General features: G+C 41.4%; 1 protein-coding gene across 2 annotated transcripts in view; it reads right to left on the reverse strand.

The window, feature by feature from the left end:
- Positions 1 to 18,261, reverse strand: part of LOC127649308 (matrix metalloproteinase-16-like) — a 46,274-nt gene that overhangs the window by 18,297 nt on the left and 9,716 nt on the right. Inside the window, exons 2-4 of one of the 2 annotated variants that reach the window (XM_052134361.1) lie at positions 15,391 to 15,539; positions 10,048 to 10,167; positions 6,502 to 6,806 (exon numbers count right to left, since the gene is read on the reverse strand). In XM_052134361.1, the coding sequence (XP_051990321.1) occupies positions 6,502 to 6,806; positions 10,048 to 10,167; positions 15,391 to 15,539 (574 nt within the window). Of the gene's footprint in view, positions 1 to 6,486; positions 6,807 to 10,047; positions 10,168 to 15,390; positions 15,540 to 18,261 lie in introns of both variants that reach the window. The other variant, XM_052134360.1, reaches the window with a different exon arrangement.

An 18,261-nucleotide genomic window follows, 5' to 3' on the forward strand; every position in this document is an offset into this window, starting at 1 on the left:
GATGTGAATTCATGTGAGACAGTAAACGCTGTGGGATGCGAGAAAATTTTTGGAAGAGATTCCAACAATAAAGTGGAAATTTAATTGAATTGAGACACACGAGACATGACCAACTAGGCAGAGAGAAAGCGAGACAAGTTACTTCACATCAAAGAACCAATCTAGCAAGGATACGAGAACATGTAGGGTTTAAGTAGGGAGTGAATTAGAAGAGAACCAGGTGTTGCTAGCATGCTAAATAGTGACATGATTAGCATTCCCCGCAGAACATTCATGGAAACACTGATCATGCATGCCGGCTTCGCCTGCAAGACATGTGGGAGAGAAAATAACAAAACACACAGATAAAACCGACAAACTCACCGGAGCCATGACAGTACCCCCCTAGGGACACCTCCTGGTGTGCCCAGTAGATTTACATAGCTGGAGGTGAAACTAATCTATGAGGGTGGTGGGATGCAAATTAGAACGTAAAATCATTTTTATCTTAGAAATGTGAAAAATGGGATGGATGCGTTTGAGGTAAGGTGGCAATTTGAGATGGGCTGCCTCCATAATACTGACCTTGGCGATGGGAAACATCCCCAATAAACCTAGGACCCAGCTTATGTGAGGGGAGTCAGAGCAGAATGTCCTTGGAGGACAACCAAACCTTCTGCCCACACACATATGTAACCTCCGTTGCCCGATGGAGGGAACGAGGCGTTATGTCAGAGAAGCGACACTAGGGGTCTCTCTTGAGCGCCGATATATACCTCTGTTCTATGAAAAAAGGCCAATGAGAAGTTGGCAGATGGTATTGCATATCCCGCCCCCGGCCATACGGGCATTTAAGCGGGGCGAATACGGGAGTTCATTCAGGATTTTTCTGAGGAGCCGGAAATGGTCCGGCCACAACAGTGGCTCGGCTCAGCGACGTGGCGGGGAAGACACAACGTCTCGTTCCCTCCATCGGGGAAAGGAGGTTACATACGTAACCTAGACGTTCCCCTTCTGTCGCTCTCTCCACGTTGTGTCAGAGAAGCGACACTAGGGTTCCAACTTTAAACGTGCCATGCGCTGAACAGTGTACGTGTACTGCTGATACAGGAGCGGGCAGGTATTCTTCTCGGGGCCCTTACATGCATTAAGGGAAGGGGGTCTTACCCCGTTTCCTATTCTTTCAGGGGGAGAAGACCCTGCGGAGACCACACCTACCCTGCAGGGGAGGCAAAGAGTGGTGAATACATCACATGGCCACTTAGGACCCATGTGGGAAAGTTGGCGCGGTGGTAGATCCAGCCTCGTAGAGGGGGGAAGCTACAGCACGGCGACCGAGGCAGCTGCAACTACCTAAGGGAGACACGGGAGTCCGCTCGTGAGGGGACAGTACCGTGGAATTACACACAGGGGGAGTCCGAACAGGAGGCCTTAACCTGTGGAGCACCTATTCCAGTACAGGGTAGATTGAGTATCCGTAGTGGCTTGGGTCGGCGAGTCCCTCCGCTGAACTGCGGACCCACAAGGGCTAGGGAGGAATGAACCAGGGACCCGACCTTTACGATGGGGTCTCCTGGGAATAAAGGCGCACTATTTTACCTCGGCTGAGGGAAAGGGCGCTAGGCGCAAGTGATTCACCCGGCCAGATCGTCAGCGTGTTACCCAGTTCTACGGGCTCGGACCTGAGAAAACATGGGACGATACTGACTCAATTCGGAGATTGAAGAATCTCGTGTAAGTGTTAGGTGTTCCCCGCTGCTCTGCAGATGTCAGCTAGGGAGGTGCCCCTGGCCAGTGCCCATGAGGACGCAACACTCCTGGTTGAGTGAGCTCGGATCCGCAAGGGGGGGGGCACGGCCTGGGTGTGATAAGCCAGTGAAATGGCATCGACAACCCAGTGGGCGAGCCTCTGTTTGGAGACAGCGTTCCCTTTCTGCTGTCCCCCGAAGCAGACAATGAGCTGCTCAGAACGTCTAGAGTTCTGCGTGCGGTCCAAATAGATACGCAAAGCACGTACCGGACACAGCAAAGAAAGGGCTGGGTCTGCCTCCTCCCGGGGCAGCGCTTGCAGGTTCACTACCTGATCTCTGAAGGGTGTGGTAGTAACCTTGGGCATGTATCCCGGTCGCGGTCTTAGGATCACACATGTGTCTGCCGGACCGAACTCCAGGCAAGTGTTGCTGACAGAGAACGCTTGCAGGTCCCCGACCCTCTTGATGGAGGCGAGCGCGATCAGCAGGGCCGTTTTGAGAGAAAGGGCCCTGAGTCTGGCTGAATCTAGCGGCTCGAAGGGGGGGTCTCTGGAGGCCTGTGAGGACGACCAAGAGATCCCAGGAGGGGAACAGGCCGGGAGGGAGTTAGCCTCCGGGCGCCTTTTAGGAACCTGATAATTAAGTTGTGCTTACCTAGAGACTTGCCGTCTATCGTGTCGTGGTGAGCTGCGTTGGTGGCTACATACACCTTGAGGGTGGAGGGGGACAGCCTCCTCTCCAGCCTCTCCTGTAGGAACATGAGCACTGACCTAACCGCGCACCTCTGTGGGTCTTCAGCCCAATTGCGAACAGGCGTCACTTTAGGGCGTAAAGATGCCTGGTAGAGGGGGCTCTGTCTTGGTTGATAGTATCTACGACGGTTGATGGTAGACCGGCTAGATCTTCCGCATCCCGTCCAAGAGCCAGACGTTGAGGTTCCAGAGGTCTGGGTGCGGGTGCCAGAGCGTGCCCTGTCCCTGAGAAAGAAGGTTCTTCCTCAGGGGGGATTCCACAGGGAGGGGCTGTCGCGAGAAGCGTGAGGTCCGAGAACCAAGTCCGAGTGGGCCAATAGGGGGCCACCAAGGTGACTTGCTCCTCGTCCTCCCTGACCTTGCACGGCACCTGTGCAAGAAGACTCACTGGGGGAAATGCGTACTTACGCAGCCCCACGGCCAGCTGTGCCAAAGCGTCTGCCCCGAGGGGAGCCTCTGTCCGGGCATACCAGTGCGGGCAGTGGGAGGTTCCTTGGGAGGCAAACAGGTCTAACTGGGCCTTGCCAAACCGGTCCCAGATCAGCTGGACCGACTGGGGGTGGAGCCTCCACTCCCCGCTGGACAAGCATTGTTGTGACAGCGCGTCTGCTATCACTTGAGTCACTGCTGGCTCCAAAAGAGGAGATGACGGGCGAGCTGTGACATGTGGTGGGAGCATACTCCGCCTTGGCGATTTATGTAGGCTACCACTGTGGTGCTGTCTGACCTGACTAGGACATGTTTGTCTCGAAATAACGGGAGAAAGGGCAAAAGAAAACAGCCAGCAGCTCTAGGCAGTTGATGTGCCAACTGCGTGCCCGTTGCACACGGCGCCCTAACCCAGTTTGGAGGCGTCGGTTGTGACCAGGACGCATCGGGACACCTGCTGCAAGGGTACTCCTGTCCGTAGAAAGCAGAGGTCTGTCCAGGGTTTGAAGGTTTGGCGGCAGGCGGTGGTGATTCTCACACAGTGCGTGCCGCGGTGCCATGCTCATCTCAGGACTCGAGTCTGAAGCCAGTGCTGAGGTGGTCTCATATGTATCAACCCCAGCGGCGCGGCCGCTGCGGAGGATGCCATATGCCCCAGGAGCCTTTGGAAACGTTAAAGGGACCACAGTGCCTGGCTTGAGGGAAGCGAGGCATTTCAGCACCAACTGTGCATGCTCGTTGGAGAGACGTGTTGACACTGAGACTGAGTCTAACTCCATGCTGAGAAAAGAGATGCTCTGAACCGGGACAAGCTTACTCTTTTCCCAGTTGACCTGAAGCCCCAAACGGCTGAGGTGCCTAAGCACCTGGTCTCTGTATGCGCATAGTAACTCTCGCGAGGGGGCCAGGATGAGCCAATCGTCGAGGTAATTGAGTATGCGTATGCCGGCTTCTCGGAGGGGGGCAAGGGCTGCCTCTGCGACTTTCGTGAAGACGCGAGGGGACAGAGACAGGCCGAAGGGGAGGACTTTTGTACTGATACGCCTGACCGTCGAACGCGAACCGTAGAAAGGGTCGGTGTTGTGGCAGGATCGAGACGTGAAAGTACGCTGCGAACCAATCTAGATGCCGGACGCCTGACAGAATTTTGTTTCTGGGTGAGCATTTTGAACGGGAGTTTGGACAGAGCCCGGTTGAAAAACTTGCAGGTCCAAGATCGGTCGTAAGCCGCCGCCTTTCTTGGGTACAACGAAGTAAGGGCTGTAGAAACCCTTCTTCGTTTCGGTTGGAGGGACTGGCTCTATCACGTCTTTGCTTTTTTAGTAAAAGAGAAACGATTTCCTCACGCAGGGACTTGGCATGTTCGCCGTATACTGCGGAAAAATTGACGCCCGCGAAGGGGGGCGGAAGCCTGGCAAACTGAATTGCGTAACCGAGTCGAATGGTCTGGTGCAGCCAGCGTGACGGGTTGGGCAGTGAAAGCCACGCCTCTAAACTCCGTGCTAGGGGCACCAAGGGGACGAGTATTTTGGATGTACCCGGCGGGGCTTCGCAGCAGGGCGGAACAGGTAATACGGCATCGGGAGGCAGTGAAGCGTCCCGTGGCTCTGGTGCTGAGAACAGACTCGAAGCACTTACCTTGCTCCGTGCACCCGGCAGGAGGGCGGGTTCGTGACTGAGGAGGAGGTCTGATGTTGGCGTCCTCTGGACTCGTCTGAACCAGCCGGCCGGGGAACAGTCGTGGGGCTGAAGGCTGTGAGCTGCGCACATGCCTGCAGAACCAATTAAGCCCGGGGAAGCATAGCGGACCTCCGTGCGTCAGGCTCAGACTGGGCGGCAGACCCGAATGTGGCGGCCCAGGCGAGTTATCTGCATCCGACGCCGCTGTTACGCTCTCCGATGCAGCGGTGATGTCATCATCCAATGCCGGGGAGCTCGAGGGACCGGACGGTAGGCCGTTAAGCGGACCGCACTAATCCCAAGCTCGGGGGAAGCAGACAAGCGTGCCGGGGGGGCGGGTTTTTCGAGGGGGTTCACCCGGCAATACAGAGCCCGTCATTGTCCCCAGATCGTCTTCATCGCCCGCGGCACCTGCCTCAATCCCATAGGAAGGAGGTGAGGCGCGGGGGTGGCTGAAGTTTCTCTTTTAAAATAACTCTTTCGAGTTGTCTGCGCTGTCGAAGCGCACGGGAGCAACAAAATGCACAGCCGTGCAAGGAAGGAGAAAGCCGCTGTTATGCGCCGTAAGATCCAACAGCATGCAGAGCGTCAGAGGATTAAACAGGAACTGGTGTGTGACTCGCAGCAGACGGCATGCACGACCATCGGCTCCGAAGAAATTTTCTGAATGAACTCCCGTATTTGCCCCGCTTAAATGCCCGTATGTCCGGGGGCGGGATATGCAAATACCGTGTGCCAACTTCTCATTGGCCTTTTTTCATAGAACAGTGGTATATATCGGCACTCAAGAGAGACCCCTAGTGTCGCTTCTCTGACACAACGTGGAGAGAGCGACAGAAGGAGAACCATGGTTATGTGCGACCAGGGTCTCGAAGGGACAGACAGAGCCTGGCCGGAGGGTTACAGGAGGTATTATTAATCGCACTGATGGGGCAAGGGGCAACGAACCAGCATACATCCTGCGCATGTGATGGCCATCAGGAATGCTGTCTGGGTGGGAGTCACCTCTGGATGACAAGCAACATTGGATGAGTGACTCCATTGTAGGACGTGGGTGTGGTGCGGACCTCTCCCTGCTGAGAGAGGGTGGACCAAAGAGTAAATTCCTCCACTGAGTCCATACTTGGCTAGATTGTTCTGTCAGAGAGCAAGAGTGAGTTAAAAAGACCCAAAAGCAGAGAAATAGTTCAAAGGATTTGTTAACAATTAATTATAATTTGAACTGTGCTGGTGAAGACAGAAGATCCTGTATTGGCTAAAGTTGAGATAAGGAGTTTTGGGGAAGAGTTCACACCATGGCCGCACAACAGGCAGATCTGTGAAAAGTGTGTTCGTAGAGGAGTGTGTGCGTTGTGGATGTCAGGAACAGATTCGTAAGAATCCTCCGTAGAAGCATAGTAAGGTGCAGAGAACAACAGCCAGCAGACTGGAAGGCAATCACTTTCCCGACATGCAGGCAGAGGTAACCACAAGTGGGCAGAAATGGGCAACCAAACAGATACACGAGACAGGACCAACTACGCAGAGAGAGTGAGGTTAGTTACTTCTCATCAAACAACAATCTAGCAAGAATACTGAGAACACGATGGGTTTAAGTAGGGCATGAATTAGAGGAGAACCAGGTGTTTCTAGCATGCTAATTGGTGAGGGAGAGAAAATAACAAAACACAGATTACAGATTAAACCTACAAACTCACTGGAGCTGTGACACTAACGTCTCCTTTTGTGTTCCATGGAAGAAAGAAAGTTATGCTGTACATATTTGGAACAACATGATGATTTCTGGGTGAACTACTCCTATAAATGTACAACTAATCTTCCAAAATTGCAGCTCATCTGCTGAAATAGCAACTTCATGTAGTTGTTAATTGTTGAAATTGAAAATATGGCCTAACCTGCTGTTCTCTCACCATCATGGTTTGGATTGACCAGCGTCCAGGGTTCATCAGAGTCAAAATGTGTGTCGCCCCCTATGCCTGGCCCTGGGAAATAAGCATGTGCTAGGAAGCCTCCTTCTCCATCGAACGGAGAACTGTCACCATGGAAACCAGAGGCAAAGATGATGGTAATGTCCACATCGCGTTTGCCACTCTCCAGAGCGCTGTAGGGCACGGCCTCAAAACGTAGTGGCGTAACGCCTTGCCATACGTCAAACGCCCGGCGAATGGCCTCGTGCGTTTCTCGTGCGCCCACTTTTGGGGTGACATTTTTAATGCTGAAAAAACAAAACAAACACGAAATTACAAAGATTAACATGATTTACCAGTGATGCTAATCAATCAAGCAAAAATAAAGATCATGTTTTAAGATCAAGCCATTCTTGACTTGCAGTTGCAAAAAAGTATGTAATTCACAATATAAAAACACTGCTTTTCACAGCACTGCATTCAGATTAAAGGAGTAGCAGACAAACAATTTTGTAAGATGTACTGTATGCAAAGTCCCTTAAAGACACCATATAAACCTTAATGCAATCCTCATCATCTGAATTTGATGCATTATTGCTATGGATGACTAGCTGCTTGCCTTTGGTTCGTATTACCTTGTATTGCCTGTGGGTTTGTACTTCAGGGCTTTTCATTTATAAATACATTACAGCACTGAGGCACTGTAATTGGACAAGCACTGAATGCAGATAAATAACCTGTGCTATAATTTAATTCTCTCGACTGGATAAGAGAATTGATCCATACCCAGGATGTTGTAGACAGGCTCTGTCAGAAAATGTATTACTGTAGTTGGAGGTGTAACCACCCCTTGCAAGAACAGTATATGTACATTAAAGCATAAGTCTGTAAAACAGTAAAGAGGCCCCATAAGACTGCAGTAATTATCATTCTAATATTACACAGCGTATATTGACCAAAGGCTGCCATGATCCAGAAAGGACAACATTTTTTTTTGATTCATACATTAAACAAAGAAAAGCAAAACATCTATACACACAGAATCAACATTTAACCCCCACTATTTTCCCTCCCCCTCCCGATCTCCAACCCCACCCTGACCCTCAACACACATTCCTGTGGTCACACATGAGTATATACACCCCCCCCAAAATAATAATAATATTAATCACACACATTAATACCTATACTTCTCTCTCCACTGCACCCCCCAAGGGCCCTCCAAGAACTGCAAATATTTGCCCCATTTCCCAACAAACAATTCCAAATTCCCCAGTCTTCTAGATGACCCTTCTTAATGCATAATAATAAAACAAAATCTTGGGTAGGCCTAGCCCACCTTTGCCAATCAGCCTACGTAACTTATTGAAATGTAACCTGGGACACTTACCATTCTAATTGAAGAACTTCGTTATGCTATCCAATTGCTTGAAATAAGAGAGCGGTACATTTACAGATAGATAGACTGTAGCAGGTAGTTGAATTTTGGAATACAATTAATTTTAATAACATTAACCTTTCCAATCATAGATAAATGTAATGAAGCCCGCCTGCCCACATCACTCGAAAATATTTTTATTAAAGTGTCCAAATGAACTCTTAACTAAATCACACAAATTTGCTGGGAATAAAATACCATGATGACAGCATATTTTTGGATGAACTAACCCTTTAAGAAAGACGGAAAAACTACACAGGTAAAAAAAGAAAAAGAAAAACGTCAAAGAAATAAAACGAGGCCATTTTCTTCTAAAAAGCTCTGAATTAAACTCTACTGACTGCCCTCAGACTGGCAGCTCAGCTGAACTCTCCACATTGAAGTCTTTATCTTCCTCGTACAGACTAAGAGGCCCAGAATATCTCAGCTGACTTTTCTCTATAGAGGCCAGTCACTCACTGCCAAGCCTGTCTTCATTTACATTCCATTTGCATAGGTGGCCCATCAATTAAAAAAGCAGGATTTGAATAAATAATTTCCGTTATCGCCTGCTTTAACCAGGAGAGTCAAAATTGAGGTGAGAGAACACTTTATTTCCTGCGAGCCCTTTAGAAGGTAATCTCCAGGGGATTCAAATATGTTTCTTGAAGGTTAAAGAGTGAATGCTGGATGTTATTATATGATTGAATGTGCCTTCATTGCGGTGCAGGATATAGAATGGCAGAGCCAGGATGGTTTAAAGGATATTTTTAATTAAATGTCTGCCTGTTTCATCTGTTCCGGAGTCTGTCTCTTCATTCTAACAACTAAATATCAGACGTCAATGGCCCAACAGAATATATTAGATCTGTTTACGCAAATGCATCAGCATTCAGTACCATCTAAATAGGAAGTAACCTCATTGCACCCCGAGATAAAAGTTGAGGACAGTTACATCAAAACATTTTTGCCTACAATTTCCTTTAAAGGTACAGTCCACCATTTTAAAAAGGTGTTCTTATGAAAATTATTTTGTATTCATTTGTTTGTATGAATGTTCTCAAACACATTGTGAGCATTGTCAAATCTATCAGTCTATTTCAAATTACTTTTTTCTGCGTTAAAATATTTTCACTTATCCCATCTTAAAATGCAGAGACAACTATTAGTAAGCCATTTGTGGGTACATTTGTATTTTTTGAAAACTGTAAACACTGTTTCTCTGTAGTTTGTTTTAAGCAACCCATTTATATATATACAAACAGAATTACATTGACTCAGCCAATGGCGTGAGTTGGGGGTGGGACTATCTCTTTGGTTGACCAACGGCAGTTGGGGGCGTATTCCAGAAAGCTGTTTTGAAAACTACGTTTATTTTTGGAATTCCGTTAGGTGATGCTAGTACTGCAAAAATGACATATTTCAAATTTAATGCTTTCAAAACAACAACAAAAAAAATCTTAATATAATCAATATATTGATATAAAAAAAACTTTTTTTTACTCCACAATAAAAAGTATCAAAATTACATTCCAATATTTAAAATAATATGTATTCCTGAAAGAAAAAAATATACATTTAAAAATTCCTTTACATATTTAGCGCTTCCTTTAAGAGCAGATCTGTCAATGTCTGTACAATATTTCCATTCAAGCACCCGGCATAGTCTTTTATCCGAAGTGAAAGTGTTAAACTTAGTTTAAATCAAGGTTTTTACATGTTTAAAAAATAGATAACCCTTTTTTTAGTATAATTAATATATTCAATTGAATAAAATAAGATTATATTTTTACTACTTTATTATAAAATATAGATATAATATACATCTCTGAAAGATATTAATAATTTCCATTACATATCTAGAGTTAGCATTTCTTTTTATAGCTTCATCTGTGAATGTCTTTAAAATATTTATAGACCAAATTCACATTTAAGCACTTGGCAGTGACTTTTATCCAAAGTGACTTAAAGAGTGCATTCCGACATTTTATCAGTATTTGCATTCCCTGGGAATCGAACCCATGACCTTGGAGTTGCTAGTGGTATGCTACACCAGTTGAGCTACAACTTTTTGTATTGTGCACTTGTTCTGTGTCATTAACACTGACAGAGACATTATGTCTTTCGCCTACCTGTATGTGATGTGTGTGCGTTGCCACTTCTGTCCAGTTAGTGCATAGCGCTTCTGCCTACGGGATCCAGACACCCCTTTAAGGTGGTCAGGTACACCACATCTGGGCTTCTTCATCCAACTAGAGAGCAGAAGAAGAGTGAGGTCATATTTGTCCTTCATTAAACTCCAATTTAAAACTAGGTTAGCCAAAGTTGCTGATTTTTAAGCATAACTATGAAGAATGGAATTAAAAATGATTGGATTTTACATGTATGTTTCAATGTGTTCACAAGGGACTCATTTGACTACACAATAAACCAGTGTTCTTGTGTTTAACCAAGGCTGTTTTTAAGAGCTGTATTCCTCTTGTATATTCTGCAATCATTGAGAAAATGTCCATGCATTATCGAGCTGGAGATGCAGAAATGTGCAAATTACAAAAAAGATTGCACACAAAGCCTGTCAATATCTACATGTCAAAATAAAAACAAATAATATATGTAAATATCACCAACAATCAGCCCCATCTTATTGCAATCAAAATAACAATATCCCAGTGTCATTATGATGTCATTGTAATATTTGAATACTAAATTGTGATTGGTCTTGTCTTTCTTGCATATACATATTTTACACTTGCCTTTACACAATGTTAAATAGGCTCTTATTCAACATTTAATTTACACAGAACCACAGCCAACAACACCCCTGATAGCACATGTCTATTCGATGTGTGTGTTTACATCTATGTTTACATATTTATATCATATATCATGTGTTTACTTATTTATAATGTTGTGTGCTCATCTGCAATACATTTCATAATAGCTATATTTTAACTGCAAGCTTCATTCTTGATGAATTTTCAGTGTTATGGCTTTCATTATTAAGCATTTATAAACCTATTGGGCAGGACCACTGAAGATGTGACCAATCACAGGAGCTGGAACAACCGATGCTGGATTAATCAAAACGGATCATAGTACTTGATGGCTATCTTCTTTATATTGAATTCTGTGTACTGAAAGTTATATTGAACCTATTTTCCCACTGCACCTAAAATAGAGATATAGAAATTAGTATTTGCTCAATTCCCTTATTTAAATATCAATTTGTGATTTAAATGAAAGTGCCCATGGTAATCTCAAATGATAATGATTACAGTAAGTCATCGCAGTCAGGCAAATATATATCTTAATATGTTCTAATTATTGATCTTATTCTTAAAGCATCAAGGTGTACTTTCTTAGTGCTTGATTTTAAGGATTGATCAGCATGGATGGGTTGAAAAAACAGTTTAAACATACCTTTACCTGGAACAAAGAAATGAATTACTGTCATGTAAAAGACATTTAAAATGACCTGAGTTTTATTATGAATGGATAAATATACAAAAGATTCTCATTTCAAATAAAAATATATGATAACATAAATATAATATAAATTATACCAGACTTTTAGTTTAAACATTTTAATAAAACAGTTCAATAATACTGAAGATAAATAAATGTACGAAAATTACGCAAATATAGCATAATGTTGGACTCTGACAATTTAAGGATTTGCCAGCTATCATGTCTCTGGTTTTGTCAATAATTCATCGAATTTAACCAGTTGGAACAGTTCTCTGGTGATAACTGAGATTTTCTTACTGTACTCTTATACATATTGATACCTAACCTCTATTTCATTGTGGCAAGGAGGATGGCGGGGCCGGGATGACGCACACTCCACCCCAAATCAGGTTAATCAAGCCGATGAGAGGAACAAAGGCGGCCGGAGGCGGCAGTTTGGGAGAGAGTGAGAGAGAGAGAGAGAGAGAGAGAGAGATACAGGCAGCTGCCCTGTATGTGTGTGTGTGTGTTATTTTGCTTTAAGTTAATCATTAAATGTTTATTTATATTATCAAGCCGGTTCTCGCCTCCTCCTTTCCCTTTTGTGGGCTTGATTAGCTTGATTAGGGGCTGGGCGTGCATCATCACGGCCCGGCCCCGCCCTCCTCTTTGCCACATTAATGTTTTCATAGAAATATGGAACTTGTGGCATACGACAGCTGGCTGGATTGTCGCATCCCATGCAGTTTTGCTGAATGCAAACATCCTGCAGAATCATTTCTACAGACAATTCTCTCATTGCCATCCTTACACATTACATTTGCTGTTTGTCACACCGAATTCTGCGTTGATCAACGTGATCAAATAATCTCATTTGATTTGTTACATGACAAATTCATCTTAATCATTTAACTGTCAAGTTATTTAATTTATCCTGCCACTGCATTAGCCAGCCATTGTCACCACTGGACTTGTTTTGCTTACAAACACGACACTGGTGCTGTTGCATGATGTCATCTCGTTTTAAGATGATCCATTTTGATTGGTCCTGCATCAGCCGTTCCAGCATAATTAGTTACGACTTCAATGGCCCCGCCCAGCACCGGTAGTTTGCTCTCTCACATCTTGATTTACAAGTGCTACAAGTTTTTCGCAAAAGTTGTTGCAAAAGTCAAGGCGGGAAGATTTGAAGTTGCAATGGCAGATTTGAGAGGTTGTGACTGCTGATTTGTGGTTGTACCGTGAAAGTGAATCAAAGTACTAAAGCACATATGTATTACAAGATTTTATCTGTCTGTGTGTGTAAATTTAAACTTACAAGTACAAATATTTATTGTACAAGCTCTCAAATTCAAATCTACAAGCTCACGAGTTTTGCAACAAATTTACCTTCATATCTTGTCACCGCCACTTTTAAATGCCGAGTGCAGCCATTAAGGTACCGAATCGCTGGAGAAAGCAGCCGATTAAATTAAAAAGAAAAGCCATTGGCAAATAAATGCAGAAAAGCAATTGGCAAATGCTTTTTTAAAACACAATTTAAAAAGAGGATTTAAAAATGACTTATTAATGTGCTATTTTATTGTTATATTTATTTGCATTTTAAACATGAATTAAATACATGATTTATTAATTCAACATTTTATTGTTAAATATAATTACATTTTTAAACGTGAATTAAATAAACACATTTAAATGTGTCCAATTATTTGTTATTTAAAATTAACATTAACAAATAAAGTTAATTATTTAAAAATTGGATAATTCACATTTTTATTTTCAAATTAATAGATTGATCATTTATTTCTTCATTCTTTTTTAATTGGCACTCTGCGGCTTCCTTACGCTGCAAGTATTTCTCTTGCAATGGGGATTGTTTATATGTCTATTTGTGTCCTACGTGCTCGATGCAGCATGTCTTGCATTTGGTCTAATTAGCAGCAGCAGCAATGGCATTTCCACATGCTTAACTCAGTATGTCTGTGTATTTTCTAGCAGTAGCAAGTCTCCATACTTGCCCTACAGCATGCAGCAGCAGCGTAGCGGATCTAGTCCGCCAAGACCAATATCCTATCAATATGTCATACACACATTAACATGCTAAATTGTTCCAGGAGTTGACATGGGCAAGTTATGTTTACTGATTAATTTAAAATAACTGTTTAAAATAAAGCAACTTTATTTTATGCCTAATTTTATGCCTATTTGCATGCCTTCAATCATCATTTTATGAAATGCTTCAGAAATGCTTTACAATAAGTTTCCATTTGTTAAAATAAGTTAATGTATTAGACATCATAAACAAGCATTTATTCATCTTTGTTAATGTTAATTAATAAAAATAAATATAAAAATACAATTGTTCATTGTTAGTTCATGTTAGTTCATAGTGCATAAACTAGTGTCAACATACACAACCTTTGAAATTTTAAAACTGTATTACTATACGTTGAATTTAACATTTACCGGTTAATAAATGGTGTAAAAGTATTGTTCATTGTAAGTTTATATTAACTAATGTTAACAAATGGAACCAATGCTTCATGCATTTTCTGAGAGAATGCAGAATTTGTCTTTGTCCCTCACTTGTTTCAACCCACATATGCTTTATATCCCTGTACATCATATTTGAGGCAGTGATTAAATACTTTTTGACCATCTCTTTGAAACAGTAGTAAGTTTATTTTACAGTCTTTATCAGTATGTCATTTTCAGTGCTGGGCAGATTACTTGTGAATTGTAATTATGTACTGATGACAAAAAATGCAATCAGTAACGTAATCTTGTAGATTACATTTTTGGGTAATCTAATCAGATTACTTTCGGATTTCTTTCAACCTAATCTATTTTATTTAGGTTGAAAGATTATTTTATTTTAGTAGGATTATCATTTTAACATAAAAGTACAAAGAGAAAGAAAATGTATAAAATTCTTTATTACTAACAAAAAGAGCCTCACAAAAAGATTTCTTTATGACATTTTTTAAAAAGTGCATTAAACATTACATGAATTAAATAAATATTAAATCTAACAGCAACGACAATGCATGGCCACAGTTTATAATTCAAAACACTGAGACATCAAGCTCATTTTAAGTGCATAAAACAATAGACATTGCCTAGGTCAAAGCTTTAATCTAAAAACACTGAAACACTTTTAACCCTTACTGCTTACTGATAGTCGATCTATTCCAACGCTGAGCTGCGAGATATTATCTTTTGAACAGCAAGAATATTCTAAAAGAGCAGAATATGTAAAAACAGCAGAGTTCCACTGAGTCACACAAGGAACAATTGTGTCAAGTTTTATCTCACATTTCATGCAGTTGACTCCACTGCAGCAGCAACAGTAGAGTGATGGGCTTTGTTACTTATTGCTGCACATTTTGCAGTTGAATTTGTGTAACCTGCAGGAAGGACCTTCAGAGATTGCATCCATAGATCCTTTGAAGCAATTCAGTTCAATGTAAGAAATAATAATAATAATAAAAACATATCTAGTTCATTCAATGAACCTGAAATCAACAGCAAAGACATTGCTTGGTCAAGGCTAACAGCTCTAAACTCTGACACACTTAATTTTTAATCCTTACTACTTAGTAATAGTCCATCGCCTATTCCTTAACTGAGGGGCATATCTTACTGTTGTAACATAATAAGAGCACATACTCAAAATATTAATCATTGAGACTATTGCGCTTTGGGGTAAGAAACATGATGATATTGATATGAAAATGTATCAATAAATCATTAACAATTTACTGCCGTTGCCTTGATAATATGTAATCATGTAATCTACAAAAAGTAAATGTAGTCCAATTACAAGTATTTCAAACATTTGATTTAATCCAAATATAAGTACTTGATTTTTTTTGTAATCTGATTATGTAATACAGATTACATGCAATCCGTTACTACACAGCACTGGTAATTGTTTAATTCCAAACTTAACCACTGTGCTGGGGTTGAAATAATGTAGCACCATTTTGTTTGTATGTATGTTGTGTTATGTATATTTGAGTACTCACCCTATAGTCTCCTTGGTTAGAGTCCCTGTGATGTTGAGTCCATACTTTCGCTGCATGGCAGCAATAGCAGAGTGCATGGTATGGGCTGATCTCAGGACAGCCATGTTAGGTTGTGTATGGTGGAGGTAGCCATACCTCTGTAACCACGCCTGCAAAAAAAACCCCAGCTGAACAAACATCAACTATGAACATGTCCTTTTCTAAACCCCAAAGCTCCTTTCTGTGTAGTCTGAACAACAAAACAATGAATAAGAAATGAAATGTGCCCTCCAAAGTTAAAGGCTAGAAAGAAAGACTTCATTTTCAGACTAAGGTTTCAACTCTCATTGACACTTTGTGATATCTGCCCTTTAACTATCGACACATTTATGTGTTCAGGAAGTCGGCCTTGATAAAAAAACGAAACTTTTTTGGCAACTTGAGTCAAATAATGGCCAGATTTGATCAGCAATTTTAACATGTAGTGCTCTGACCTTCTGTTCTCAAGAGATGTTACAGCAGCACAGCTAGCCTCAGGATATAGATGGAATATACAGAAAAGCACAGCTAGAGAGTGTTAACATTAAAGTGGGAGCAAGGGAACATTTTATGAGCTCTCTTTGTTGCTGCAATACTTGTGCATGCATCCTATGAGAGAGATGATTTCAAGATTTGTAGTCTACAGGGATAGTGTATGTCAAGACCATTTCATTCCAAACAACATTTTACTGGAAATTACTTTTAAGATAATGTACTTGAGGTCAGATAAGCTTTGGAACACAAAAAGATTTTAGTGCTCTGACTCCACTTAAATCAATAGTACATGTGTATAAATATGAACACACACACACACACACACATGTTGTGTTTCCATGTTTTATGGGGACTTTCCATAGACATAATGGTTTTTATACTGTACAAACTTTATATTCTATCCCCTAAACCTAACCCTACCCCTAAACCTAACCCTCACAGAAAACTTTCTGCATTTTTACATTTTCAAAAAACATAATTTAGTATGATTTATAAGCTGTTTTCCTCATGGGGACCGACAAAATGTCCCCACAAGGTCAAAAATTTCGGGTTTTACTATACTTATGGGGACATTTGGTCCCCACAAAGTGATAAATACACGCACACACACACACACACACACACACACACACACACACACACACACACACACACACACACACATATATATGTATCTATTATGGCATGCCGTTCAGGAAAATATTGTATTTATAATATAAAGTTTGAGTATATGGAATGACAGAGTGAATATATGGAATGAAACTCTGAATATATGGAATGATATTTGAATATATGGAATGGAATAAACCTCTGAATATATGGAATGAAACTTGAATATATGGAATGGAATAAACCTCTGAATATATGGAATGAAACTTGAATATATGAAATGAAACTCTGAATATATGGAATGGAATTCTGAATATATGGAATGGAATGAAACTCTGAATATATGGAATGAAATTCTGAATATATGGAATGGAATGAAACTCTAAATATATGGAATGAAACTTGAAAACATGGAATGAAACTACAGGACTTCAGGAAAAAAATATAAAAATAAATATAAAACATATATATATGGTTCCAAAACTTTTTGAACAATGAAATTCCATGATTTCACATACAAAAACATTTAATACACAGTGTAAAAGGGCAGTATGTTATATTTCGTGTCCATGTATTTCTTACGAGAGTTTAAGAACAGTTGAGTGCTAAATTGATTCTCTAGCACTAATCAGATCCTGCGTCTCTAACAATCACAAGGGCTGATTACTAATTTATATGGAGAAAACACAGATGTGCTATAGAGCTGGAGGGTTTGGTATGGCAGGGTGTAACCATGGTGATAAAGAGTCATAGATAGAAGCAACTTTGTCATCCTCCGGGTGTTGTAATCAGACTTGTGAAGCTTTAAATAAAGAGCTGAGCCAAACTGATGCACACTGAAGACGTTAATGAAAGCACAAATCTTGCTACATTAATATACTCACAGTGTGTGTCAATTAAACCAGGATTGCTTTGCTTGTAAACACATAGATGCTCTCACACATATGTTTATGTATAAATAAAGACATGCAATGAAAATTAGGCTTAACTAGGTGCTTAATTTACCTAGCTAACATGCATAATTAACATCTTCTCTGGGGTCTAAAAGTGTTTCAACATACAAAACCAATGGAATATCATCCAAATGAAACTGATCTTTTCAAGATATGTCTATACGTAGTACAGTATGTACAGTAATATAATTCAGTTTAAAAGCCAATGATTTGAATTGTTAATGTTTTCTCCAAGTTTATTTATGTGCCATCCAAAAATCTATAATCCTTACCCATTTAGATATAAATGGCAAAAAAAATTACAAAAAGAGAGAAAAAATGGACCCACTTTATATTAGGTGTCTTTTACTACTATGTGCTTAAGCATTTGATCAAATGTACTTGTTATGTATACATGTTTTTGCATAGTACTTACATTTAAATTACTTGCATTTACTTACATCTTTGATCTCACTTTTAACTTTACCCCTAATCTAAACCCTAACCCTACTAACCTACTAACCCTAACCTACCCGTACCTCAACCTCAGCAGCAGTAAATATCTTGTGAGAATTGTGCAGAACAAAATGTAGTTACACAATAAATACATTGTATTGTATGTATTTCAATGTTAGTACATAGTAGTTAAAGACAAGTAATATAAAATGTGCACATATCATTTGGCTATCTTTAATCTTGCTATCTGGCTACAAACATGTTTGCTTTAATGGCTAAGATGACGTCATCGGAAATGCTGTAGCGTCATGGAACACTAAACCAATCGGATTGGGTTTAGATTGCTTCAACCGGTGGTGAT

The sequence above is a fragment of the Xyrauchen texanus genome, chromosome 9, assembly GCF_025860055.1.
Source record: "Xyrauchen texanus isolate HMW12.3.18 chromosome 9, RBS_HiC_50CHRs, whole genome shotgun sequence".
Lineage (NCBI taxonomy): Eukaryota > Metazoa > Chordata > Actinopteri > Cypriniformes > Catostomidae > Xyrauchen > Xyrauchen texanus.